At 36.8% G+C, this 13,506-nt stretch overlaps 1 protein-coding gene across 1 annotated transcript in view; it reads left to right on the forward strand.

Moving 5' to 3' along the window:
- The window catches only part of SLC9C1 (solute carrier family 9 member C1), a gene marked incomplete at its 3' end in the record, with an annotated part of 109,613 nt that overhangs the window by 23,774 nt on the left and 72,333 nt on the right, over positions 1 to 13,506 (forward strand). Inside the window, exons 6-8 of the mRNA XM_079921431.1 lie at positions 1,377 to 1,476; positions 5,467 to 5,610; positions 7,253 to 7,427. Of these exons, the coding sequence (XP_079777557.1) occupies positions 1,377 to 1,476; positions 5,467 to 5,610; positions 7,253 to 7,427 (419 nt within the window). The remainder of the gene's footprint in view (positions 1 to 1,376; positions 1,477 to 5,466; positions 5,611 to 7,252; positions 7,428 to 13,506) is intronic.

Below are 13,506 nucleotides of genomic sequence, written 5' to 3' on the forward strand. Positions count from 1 at the left end.
TCCTCATAATTTCTGAAAATTTCTGGAGTTTTCTTCCTCATAATCTCTGCTGCCTCCTCATAAATATATAGCAATTTCTTCTTCTTAGTAAACTCTAGTGAAGATGGAGACAAGGGGAGCTCACAAGGAAAATTACGTTGTGTAGTTCACAACTCTATGAGATCTAACAGCTACCCATATCTCCTCACTTTTCCATGTTTCCCGCTTAATTTTTACCACTTGTCTCCAGTATAGAAATTCAGCAAGCAGCCTTTAATGCTTGGAGTTGCCTTCTGGGTGTCTCATTCTGTACTTTCAAGTAGCTTATCTTATGATTTTTTTCTAGGCAAATATAGTCCTCTCTTCAATAGAAATTTCAATCAAAATGTTCTTTACTATGCGGCTGCTTCCCACTAGCTATCTACCTTACATTTGGTAGCGTATATATGTCCATGCTTTGTGACTGCCTGGAGGGGTGGAATGGGGAGGGTGGGAGGGAGGGGGACGCAAGAGGGAAGAGATATGGGAACATATGTATATGTATAACTGATTCACTTTGTTATGGGGCAGAAACTAACACACCACTGTAAAGCAATTATACTCCAATAAAGATGTAAAAAAAAAAAAGAGGAAACAAACAAACAAACAAAGTGTTCTTTAAAACTATACCTGAAGTCCTGGCAGTGGAATTATGGGTATTCCCTTTTTCTAAAAAATATAATCTCTATACTGTATCATATTATTTGAATTTTTCACAGTGATAATATATCACTTTTATAAGCTACTTTCAAAATTATTTTTCCCTCTAGCTCATGAAAGCTATGAGAATGTTTAAGAATATTCCACAGTTTTGTACACTTTTCAGTCCCTGACAGTAAATTCACCAAACCAAAATTAAACTGGGGGAGTAGATCCATATTAGGTTTCTATTGGCTCCACTCCCTTAGTCTTGTCACAAGATCAAACCATTTCTATCTCCTACTGTCTTCTAAGAAAAAGTATGTGAAGTGAGCTAGTCCATAGAGAGCTCATCAGCTCACTTCTATTTAATTCATCCAGAGCCCCTCTGAAAAAATTAGACCTGTGAAGGGTGCTCTAGCCTCACTAGGGCACATGAAGAGATTTGTGAACTCCACATTGTTGCCAATTATCAGAAGCCAAAGCAGTGCAAGGATGTTCATTACAGACTTTTCTGCACAGTTGGGTATGAATCTAAGGAGGAAGAAGGACAATGGGTGGTGATAATAATTTGTGATATTATCCAGTTGAAACCAAGGGGGATAGCCTCTCTATATGAAGTCACTGCTATCAGATATCTGATGTTTTCATCTCTGGCAAAATTTGTGCCACTGTTGATGTAAAATTAATATTTTATATTTGTTTCTTTAAAAACATAGGTAAGCTAGTTGGAATGTCTGGAATATTTACCATCGTCGTTATGGGACTTTTTTTAAATTCTACAAGTTTTAAACCAGGAGTTGAAGCACTTCTTCTTGAGTGAGTGGCTAGCATATTTTCACTTTGTTTCGTACATTAGAAGTTATAATATTGTGATAGTAACTACATCTACGTCTACATGGTCAAAATAAGACACTGACTTGAAAACTAGCTAACTAAAAACCCGTTCTAAAAACTCTGTTGCCTATGTCCTCTAAACCTCCATCTTTAAGCAAAATTTGTAACCTCACTTTGAGTTCATGTTGACTCTATTTCACCACTAATTCCCTTAAGTCTGACCATATTACTCAGTAATGTTCAGTCTAATCCCCTAGACAGGGGCTAGGATTAAGGTAAGGCAACTGAGGCCTTCATCTCAGGCACAAAATTTAAGAGGGTGCCAAAACACTCAGTAATCAAAGCAAATATTTTAATGCAATATTTTAAAATTGAAATTAATACAAAAAATCCATGGTGAAAATACAAAATTTTAAAAGAAAGATCAGTATTACTAACAATTCCTTTTGCCTCAGGCTCCAATATGGGTCAGTTTGGTACTGCCACTAGAATGGAAGACCAATATTTTAAGGACAGTGAAGAGAGGCCATGCAAAGCCAATTAAAAGATTAAGCTGGGGCATTTAAATACAATTGGCAGTGTTAAAAAAGAAAATAGAAGAGTACAAATTGTGCCTTGCTCAAGGGCACCCAGCTGAGGGGGTGAGTGGAATCTGTGTCAGTCTTGAAGAAGGGGTACTTTCTGTAATGTTCCAATACATGGGATGGGAACTTGGCCTAAATCACACAATGGCAACATATTAATATGTGTTAACAGAGGCCCTGAACATAATCAATGATTTTTTGGCTTTTGGGAGATCATTATGGAAGATGAAGTAAGTTCAGAAGTCAGAAGCTGAAAAGTATAGGATTTTATAGGATTTGAGAGCACGTCACTAAAATTTCCTGTCAATTACAAAGGAAGCCAGTTGTACTAGCAGCTAGGCAGCATTAATTGGGCCACCATTGTAAGAAGAATTTAAAATGTTATGCATGTATTTATATCTATGGGAAGTGATTCTGAAGGCTCCCTTCATTCTTGCTGTAACTGAAAGCTGGATCTCCCCTGAAGACATTATTTCCCTCGTGTTCCTTAAAGGTTATAGTGTCTTTCTCACCTGCATCCCTGGTGCTATAAGACTAGGGTTGAGGTGGGTGATTTTTCTGTACCTCAGTCATTTCTATATTATTTTTCTTATTCTTCCCCAGAGGAGCCCAGTTTTGAAGCTCATGCCATCAGATTATACCATCGGCCACCCTCTTGGTTGTAGTTATCTCTAGAACTCTGAGTCACACTCTCCATTTTGTGAAGATCTTGGCCGCTGTCTCACTGCGACTCTCTCCAACATCATGCTATCACCATCCTTAGTGGCATCAATCAATATTCACACAGTTGATCCTACTATTCCCTCACCTTTCAATTCCAAGACTTCATCTCCTCCTGTGAGCACATCTATCACTCTGCTTCAGCCACCCACTTTATGCTCATAAAAATAATAACTTCATAATCTCAATTTCAAGAACCTTACTATCTAAAATATAATATGTGGCAGCTCCTACTCTCTGAGACAGTAGAAATCTAAGATAATAATGGTAAATCCTATAAGAGTCTACAGCAGGTCCATGCTACTCTCTAAGAGAGGAGGTGCACCATCTCCCATCTTTTCAGCTTAACCCCCTAGGACCCCAATTCTAACAATTCTGTTGTCACACTGAGAATATAACGCATTGAACCTATGATGTTTTCTGACCCTCACCCACCTCATTTCCTCCTTACCCAGATCATTTCTTTTCTTTAAAACCATCTAATAACTTCTCATTTGGCTACAAGTCAAAGTTGTTTCACTGGCAAACAAATGATGTATTTGTCCCCCTGTTACTTCTGTGATTCATTTCTACCACCCTCACCCTCACCCACCCTGCTCTAGCCACACTTGTTATTCCTCAAATATACCAAACAGGCTTCCTGTTTGGGCTTGTGTTCTTGTGCTTCTGCTCTTGAAATGTGCTTCCTTTACATATTGGCATAAGTAGCTGCCAATTTCATGCTTCTATTTCATGCTTCTATTCATACATCACCTTGTTAGAAAGAAATTCCCCAAATAAGAGATACTTCCTTGTCAACCCATATAATTCTTCTTAAGTCATATAGTACTACTTGGTTTATTTTTATTTTTTAAATTTTATTTTAATTTTGTTTATTTTTGGTTGCATTGGGTCTTCGCTGCCGTGTGTGGGCTTTCTCTAGTTGCCGCGAGTGGGAGATACTCTTCATTGCGATGCGAGGGCTTCTCATTGCAGTGGCTTCTCTTGTTGCTGAGCACAGGTTCTAGGCACGTAGGCTTCAGTAGTTGTGGCACACGGGCTCAGTAGTTGTGGCTCACAGACTCTAGAGTGCAGGCTCAGTTGTGGCGCTCGGGCTTAGTTGCTCTGCAGCATGTGGGATCTTCCCGGACCAGGGATCGAACCCATGTCCTCTGCATTGACAGGTGGATTCTTAACCACTGTGCCACCAGGGAAGTGCCAACCTGTATAATATTTTATTCTTGGCAAATTGATGTCCCTAAAATGTCCAGGCCATAAGGTCTTATCATTCCTCTAGGCCAAGGGCTGTGCAACATTGAGATATAAAAATGATACAGATGCCTAGATCTATAGTATCAAAATCTATGAGGGTGAGAGCATGGGATATCTGATTTTAAAAAACTCTTCCAAGATGATACTTATATACAGAAAGGGTTGTGACCCTTTGCTCCCGTAAAAGGTCTAGATTTGTTAGGATAACTCATGATCACCAAATAAAGGAAACAGACTTTAAAAAAAAATTCAGAAGCTTTTTTCTGTGTGCCTGACTGATTGAACACACACACGTACATGCGCACGTCTATTAGATGGATTTGGAGCTTGGTTATTCAGCTCATATCCACTCTGAATTTGGTGGGCATTGATTCCTTACAGAATCTGGTTTCCTCCTCATAAGATTTCTCCCGTTAATTTCTACCATATATGAAAGAGTCTTGATAACTCTTCAATATATGTCACTTAATTGATTTGATTACATTTTGTGCTAATCTCAACAAGACTGAGATTTTTGATATTTGGAGACATTTTCCCACAGCGTTTCATGTTGAAATTTTCTCTGGTAATGCCTAGGTATTTGTGTTTCAGGGACAGAGTCTGGCAGCATATGGGTAAAACCAAGCTCTTTTTCCTCTCATAAAATGGTGTTCATGTGCCCTTTTAATCTTTTCCATTTATTTTGCTACACATATAATGTCAACCTTAAAGACATGAAATATACAGAAAGATAACATGAAGTTTTAAATAACTATGGTCCCAACACCCAAAAATGACAAATACTCGTGTCTGAGTGTACTTTTTCAAACTGCTTTGCCTGCAGCTGATGAGAACGTGAGCTTTGGGAATGATGCAGAGTTTTCCTAGGCTCTGGAGTACTTGAATAAGTACAGACTCAGAAATCACAAAAGGAGAATCTACAAAGGGCATTCATGTGAATAAAAGATTCATTCACATATTCTAAGTGCTAGCTAGATTTTGGGCAAAGGCTTAATTCTATCACTATGTAAATCAGACTAGTAGTTCAGTATTTCCTTTTAAAATAAACAATTTTAGATCTTCCTAATGATACAAGGACTTCACAATCAGTATTTTCCAGCTACTTGATCCATAGTGCCTGAATGAGTTCTGTCAAATAGTATAGCTACAACCTAACATATCTTTCAAAGTCAACCCAAATAGAAAGACACTAATTGACATTCAGTGTAAACTGGTTAAAATTGCTTTAGAAGTATTTGTTTACTTGCCTTAGTGCTCCTTACTCCCCAGTTAAATTATAAGCCCCTTGAGTGTTGGTGAATGCCTTATTCATCTTTATTTTCTTTATAATGCCTAGCACAATGCCTTACATAGGTAAGTCTTGCATTGAACATGTTAGATTAATTAATTATATTTAAATTTTTTTCTAAAAATGCAGATTCTGGAGTTGTCTATCATTTGTTGCTTTTCTTATGGTGTTCACTTTCATTGGACTTCTAATTCCTGCACATACATATTTATATATATCATTTTCTGATATATATTATTCATTAAATATCTGCTTAACACTTGTTGTTTTCAGGTAAGAAAGTCATTTGAATATTTCTATTTATAAGACATTGACTAAGCCTGAAGACATTCTTTAAATGACAGAGATGTTTCATACCTTAGAATGAAAAATTCACTCAAACTTTCCAAGGAATCATCAGCAAGTTAGCACTCAGTGTTTTATTCAATTTTTAACTACATTTCAAAGCAATGCAAACATGTTGTAAAATTTTTGAAAATTAGAAAAAAGAAAAAAACTTCTCATAATCTTACTACCTAGAAGCAACCACTATTAACATTTCGTATATTTCCTCCAGTGTTTTTTATTGTTTTTTATTCTATGAGGTTTCATGAAGTTAAACACCTATCATAAATAAAAATGTTATCTTGCTTTGTTCGCTTAATATTATATATTAATATTATATATATATTATATAACAAATAACTTACTCTTAATAAAGTATGGTTGGAAATTGCTTTTTAAAAATCAGGAAGGGACAAATTGGAAGACTGGGATTGATATATACATGCTACTATGAATAAACTAGATAACTAATAAGGACCTACTGTACAGCACAAGGAACTCTACTCAATGCTCTGTAATGGCTTATATAGGAAAAGAATCTAAAAAAGAGTGGATGTATGCATATGTATAACTGATTCATTTTGCTATACACCTGAAACTAATACAGCATTGTAAATCAACTCTACTCCAATAAAATTTTTTAAAAAAGAAAGATAACCTTTCTTTCCTCCTAAATTATTATTCACTATTATTTGATATCTGCTCTGTTCGGTGTTCTGACGATTCTGGCATTCTGCCATGTTACGTTATGTTATGTGATGTTATGTTTAGTTACTTTTAGGTTACATTTTTCTAGCTTTGATTCAAAAAAATTAAAAATAAATTAAATGATCACATGTCTAATAAATAAATAAAAATCATATGGAAGTTCTCCTTGTAAATGTCTTTTTTTACCTAAATAATTTTTGTAGCCCCCTTTCCAGTGTTAAAAGGCAGAAAACAATCTGCTTATGTAACTGAAAAGGAGATAACATAGAAGAGGAAAACCACCATAACAATTCTTTAATCTCCATCACCAAAATTGTTAACATTCTACTTCCATCTAGGAAGATTAGTTGGGACTCAACATCAAGTCAGCCAGTGCCAAGTAAATGGAAATTAGCCCCAAATTGTCAGATACAGTTAGTGTAAAATATAAGAATGATCTGTTATTAAAAGAAGAAATAGAAATGAATTAACTGATACTGGGCAGATTCAGTAAGATTAAAATCTACAAAGAAAAAGAAAGAGAGGACATTATTTTCTCTCGTATTTATTAGATTTGCTTTTATTTGTTTTTGAGATCTAGAATAGAGTATATCTACAAAATGTCTCTAACACTTTTTTTTCCACCTGGAGAAGCACCACTCAAAGGTGATGTGGAATTACTCCACTACTTTCCTAAGAGAAAGAAAGAAAAAGAATAATACCATTCTCTTGGTATGGAATGCCCTTCTGCCTTCCTTTCGTGCCATGCCAACAGAGTGTGAAAGATGGTTCATTGGTCTGAGAGTTGGCAGTTCCACAGGGAATAGATTGGAATAGCATAGAATGGGATGGAAAGAAATTTCTATAACAAAAATAACTTTTTAAAATCTGTTTTGTCTTTTAGACTTCTGGTCTTTCTATTATTGAGCCCTCTTTTGTCTCGACTTGGTCATGGTTTCAGCTGGCGCTGGGCATTCATTATGGTCTGGAGTGAAATGAAAGGGATTCCTAATATAAACATGGCTCTTCTGCTTGCCTACTCTGAATATTCTCTTGGATCTGAGAGGGAGAAATCTCAAGTAAAGAAAGATGTGGTTTTTTATTAGAATATTTTATGAAAACTGTTTCTGTGTACTAAAATATGCTTTTGTAGTGAGATCGCTCAACCCCACTTGGAATGTGGGAGTGATTTAGCTATGATGGTAAAACTGGGGAGGGGAAAAACAACTGGCAACTTTCCTCTTCTCCATTCTAGCTTAAGGATTCCTAAATCCCTTCATCACACTCCTAAAAGATAGGTTTATTGTACAAGTTAAGAGAATTAAAATTTATAAGTCATTTAAAATATTACCTGATACAGAGTATGCACTTAATAAATGTTTCTATTTTTATTTACTTCTAACACCTACTCAAGAAAAGCAGAAACCTACTTATAATTGGCTCTATTGCCTTCTGTAACTTTATGAGGCCACATTTAGTAATGCTAGGAACCGAAACATTTTGTTTATTAACGGAAGTTATCTCTAAGATAGAACCCCCAAATTCTGCCTAACAGAACATAATGGGTATGACTCTCCCTCTACCTCATCTCAAAATAAGATAATTTCAAGGAGCTCTTTAAGAAATTTTCTATGCAGACATCACAACACATCTAATACTTCCATCGTGGCTTTTCTTTTTACATAAATTCCAAGAGTAAAGGGAACAGTACAAAGGCCATTATTATGTATAATCCAAACATTAAAAAACTAAATATTCAAACACTGCTTTCTAAACCAAAGTATCTAATATTACATGACCTCCTCCTTCTTTTTAACCTATCTCCACCTGCCTGAATAAAAATCAGCGGCATCATCATACATCCTGACCAGTATAATGGTGAACGTTGCACGTGGATATGGGTTCCGAAATTTTTAGTTGGTTGCTATTTACTGTGTGACCATCCACAAGTTATTTAATTCCCACCACCTCACCCAAGGTGTCAGTTTCCTCACTCCAAAACAGATTTAGTAATAATACCAATCGTTTGCTAATAAATATTTAACAAGTAACTTTCTCAGAGAGGGGGAGACCCTAAGTTGTAGTGTTTGCCAGTTTCTGTTGTGTAATCACTGGCACCAACAGGAATATCAATCTGCTCATAAACTTCCTGAAAATGTAATGATCAGCTCTCACAAACTTGTATGAGCCAGGTCTATCTGGCTATATCACTATCTCCACTGTCTCAAAGGGTTATTATGATAAATTGAAAATATACCTAAAATGCTTAACACATTGTTTAGCATATAGTAAATATACAATAAATCTGAGCTATGATGATGATGATGATGATGTTGCCATGTAGACTTGCTTTCAAATAAAACTTTGGTAGATAAAATCATTTGAGAGATGTCTCAGTAGTAGTTAACTAGTTGAGAAGAAAGTAGCACTCCTTACTTAATTTAATTTAGCTGAATCTTACAGCTAATTTATTAATACTCACAAAGAGGCACTACAATGAAAGCTTAAAATTTTAACTTAATCCTCTCTCTACTACTCACAAGTTCAATGACTGAACTGAATATGTTCCAAACAAGTACATAAAAATATGTGAAGCCAAAACTGAGAACTAAGAGGAAAAATAGACAAACTATATTTGGAGACTTTAACACTCCTTTTTATAATTTGTTCAACAAAGTGTAGAACTAGTAAAAAAATCAGCAAGGATATGGAAAAACTAAGCAACACCATCAACCAACAGGATCTAATTGACATTTATAGAATCGTATCAACTGATACAGAAAAAGCACTTAACAAAAATTAATACCCATTTATGACAAAATCTCTCAAAAAATAGAAATAGAAGGGAATTTCCTAATGTTGATAAAGAACAGCTACAAAAAAATTTACAGGTGGCATTATAATTAATAGTGAGAGACATTTTCACCCTATAATTGGGAAAAATCCAAGAATGTCTACTCTTAGTTTTTTTATTAAACATCATGATGGAAGTTCTAGCTTGCTTCATAAGACAAAAAAATAAAATAAAATTAATGAAAAAAAACACATGAATATTGAAAAGGGAGAAATAAACTATCCTTATTTGCAGATAATATTATCTATATAGAAAATTCCAAGGGTCTTCAAAAAGAAGAGAAAAAAAAGCTCTACTAGAACTAATAAGTGAGTTCAGCATGGTCTCAGGATACAAGATAAGTATAAAAAATCAAGTATTTCTATATACTACCAATTGATACAAGGAAATGAAAATTAAAGATACAATTCCACATACAATCATTCAAGAAATAAAAAGCAAAGGAAGGGCTTCCCTGGTGGCGCGGTTGTTGAGAGTCCGCCTGCCGATGCAAGGGACACGGGTTCGTGCCCCTCCAGGAAGATCCCACATGATGCGGAGCGGCTGGGCCCGTGAGCCATGGCTGCTGAGCCTGCGTGTCCAGAGCCTGTGCTCCGCAACGGGAGAGGCCACAACAGTGAGAGGCCCGCGTACCGCAAAAAAAAAAAAAAAAAAAAAAAAAAGCAAAGGAACTAAAATAACGAAAATAAGTTTGAAAGAGAAGAAAAAATGGGAAAAATCACTATACCCAATTTTAAGGCATTATTACAGTTATAGTCATGGAGATTAGATAGTATTGTCAGAGAGAGAGAGAGAGACACGTGGAACAGAACAGAGAACCCAGAAATAGATCCACACAAACATCCCCAACTATTTTTTTTTTTTGCGGTACATGGGCCTCTCACTGTTGTGACCTCTCCCGTTGCGGAGCACAGGCTCTGGACACGCAGGCTCAGCGGCCATGGCTCACGGGCCCAGCTGCTCCACGGCACGTGGGCTCCTCCTGGACCGGAGCACGAACCCACGTCCCCTGCATTGGCAGGCGGACTCTCAACCATTGTGCCACCAGGGAAGCCCCCCAACTATTTTTTGATAAAGGTGCAAAAGCAATTCAATAGAGGATGTCTTACAAATGGTGCTGAAGAATGGGTCATTCATAGGCAAAAAAAAAGAACATTGACTCTAAGTCTCACATCTTTTACAAAAATTAATTATAGTGGGTCACAGAATTAAATACAAAATGTAAAACTAGAAAACTCTTTTTTAACTTGGAATAAAATCTTTGGGACCTAGCATAAGGCAAGGACACCAAAAGCATAATCCATAAAAGAAAAAAAGAAGAAGAAATTATACTTCATCAAAATCAAAAACTTTTAACAGTCCAATGGGCAGAATACAGGAAGAGACATTCCACAGAACAGGATATACACATGACAAATAAGCATAAAAAGATGGTCAACATGATTAGCCACTGGGGACATGCAAATTGAGACCACAAAAATGATATCTCTCTATTAGAAGGGCTAAAATGAAATATGGTGATGAAACTAAATGTTGGTGAGGATGCAAAGAACCTGGACCACTCATACATTACTAGTAGGAATATCAAATAGTACAGTCACTCTGGGAAAGAATTTGGCAGTTACTTAAAAAAAAAAATTACATACGCAAAGGAAGGGACCCAAAGGGCCTGGGGTAGCATGGGCGCTTCTGGCCCGGACACATAGAGCTCCCAATGCTAAGTCTGTCAAGGTCAAGGCTACAGCAACTCAACAAGACTTTCCACTATCCTCAAGTCAAGCAGTTATTGCTGGGAGCTTGGAGGTATCAAAAATTCGTGCCAGAAGACAAACTGTGCCTGTCCCTTAAACATTTGCCTTAAGGGCAGCTTCAGAGCACTACGCTCTGTTTCTGAACCAGCCCATCTGACAGCAGCCTGGTGAAGCTGCCTCCTCCATTCAGCCTCCTCCATCAGGAACCATTTTCTTCTTTGAACACCATCAGGGACACCCACAACAGGGGCTGGGGGTCCAGTCCAGCAAGAACCCAGGAACTCAGAGATTTCTCCTGATTATGTCACAGAGTGCTAAGGGTAGGACTAGAGCCGTGTGGCTGACAGGGTCTTGGTTCTCCAGCTGGGTGTCAGCCCTGAGCCTCTGAGGTGGGAGAGCCAAGTTCAGGACATTGGTCCACCAGAGAACTCTCAACTCCTCATAATATCAATCGGCAAGACCTCTCCCAGAGATATCCGTCTCAATGTTAAGACTCAGCTCAACTCAACGACCAGCCAGCTCCAGTGCTGGACACCCCATGCCAAACAGCTTACAAGACAGGAACACAACCCTACCAATTAGCAGAGAGGCTGCTTAAAATCATAAGTCCACAGACACCCCAAAACACACCACCGGACACAGTCCTGCACACCAGGAAGACAACATCCAGCCTCATCCACCAGAACACAGGCACTACTCCCCTCCACCAGGAAGCCTACACACAACCCACTGAATCAACCTTACCCACTGGGGGCAGACACCAAAATCAATGGGAACTACTAACCCGCAGCCTGCAAAAAGGAGACACCAAACACAGTAAGTTAAGCAAAATGAGAAGACAGAGAAATACACAGCAGATGAAGGAGCAAGGTAAAAACCCACCAGACCAAACAAATGAAGAGGAAATAGGCAGTCTACCTGAAAAAGAATTCAAAGTAATGATAGTAAAGATGATCCAAAATATTGTAAATAGAATGGAGAAAATACAAGAAATGTTTAAAAAGGACCTAGAAGAATTAAAGAGCAAATGAACAATGATGAACAACACAATAAATGAAATTAAACATTCTCTAGAAGGAATCAATAACAGAATAACTGAGGCAGAAGAACAGATAAGTGACCTGGAAGATAAAATAGTGGAAATAATTACTGCACAGCAGAAGAAAGAAAAAACAATGAAAAGGATTGAGGACAGTCTCAGAGACTTCTGGGACAACATTAAATGCACCAACATTCGAATTATAAGGGTCCCAGAAGAAGAGAAAAATAAAGAGACTGAGAAAATATTTGAAAAGATTATAGTTGAAAACTTCCCTAATATGGGAAAGGAAATAGTCAACCAACTCCAGGAAACGCAGAGTTCCATACAGGATAAAACCAAGGAGAAACATGCCAAGACACATACTAATCAAACTATCAAAAATTAAATACAAAGAAAAAATATTAAAAGCAGCAAGAGAAAAGCAATGATTAACATACAAGGGAATCCCCATAAGGTTAACAGCTGATCTTTCAGCAGAAATTCTGCAAGCCTGTAGGGACTGGCAGGACATATTTAAAGTGATGAAAGGGAAAAACTTACAACCAAGATTACTCTACTCAGTGAGGAGCTCAATCAGATTTAACAGAGAAATTAAAACCCTTACAGACAAGCAAAAGCTAAGAGAATTCAGCACCACCAAACCAGCTTTACAACAAATAATAAAGGACCTTCTCTAGGTAGGAAACACAGAGAAGGGAAAAACCTGCAATAACAAACCCAAAGCAATTAAGAAAATTGTAATAGCAACATACACATCGATAATTACCTTAAATGTAAATGGATAAATGCTATAACCAAAAGACATAGACTGGCTGAATGGATACAAAAACAAGACCCATATATATGCTGTTTACAAAAGACCCACTTCAGACCTAGAGACACATATAGTCTGAAAGTGAGGGGATGGAAAAAGATATTCCACACAAATGGAAATCAGAAGAAAGTTGGAGTAGCAATTCTTGTATAAGACAAAATAGACTTTAAAATAAAGACTATTACAAGAGACAAAGAAGGACACTATATAATGATCAAGGGTTCAATCCAAGAAGAAGATATAACAACTGTAATTATTTATGCACCCAATATAGGAGCACCTCAGTACATAAGGCAATTGCTAACAGCCATAAAAGGGGAAATTGACAGTAACACAATCATAGTAGGGGATTATAACACCCCACTTTCACCAATGGATAGATCATCCAAAATGAAAATAAATAAGGAAATGCAAGCTTTAAATGATACAATAAGTAAGATGGACTTACCATCCAAAACATACCATCTAAAAACAACAGAATATACTTTCTTCTCAAGTGCTCATGGAATATTTTCCAGGATAGATCATATCTTGGGTAACAAATCAAGCCTTGGTGAATTTAAGAAAATTGAAATCATATCAAGTATCTTTTCCGACCACAGCATTATGAGACTAGATATCAATTACAGGAAAAAATCTGTATAAACTACAAACACATGGAGGCTAGACAATACGCTACTATATAACCAAGAGATCA

This window comes from Stenella coeruleoalba, assembly GCF_951394435.1.
Source record: "Stenella coeruleoalba genome assembly, chromosome: 5".
Taxonomy (NCBI): domain Eukaryota; kingdom Metazoa; phylum Chordata; class Mammalia; order Artiodactyla; family Delphinidae; genus Stenella; species Stenella coeruleoalba.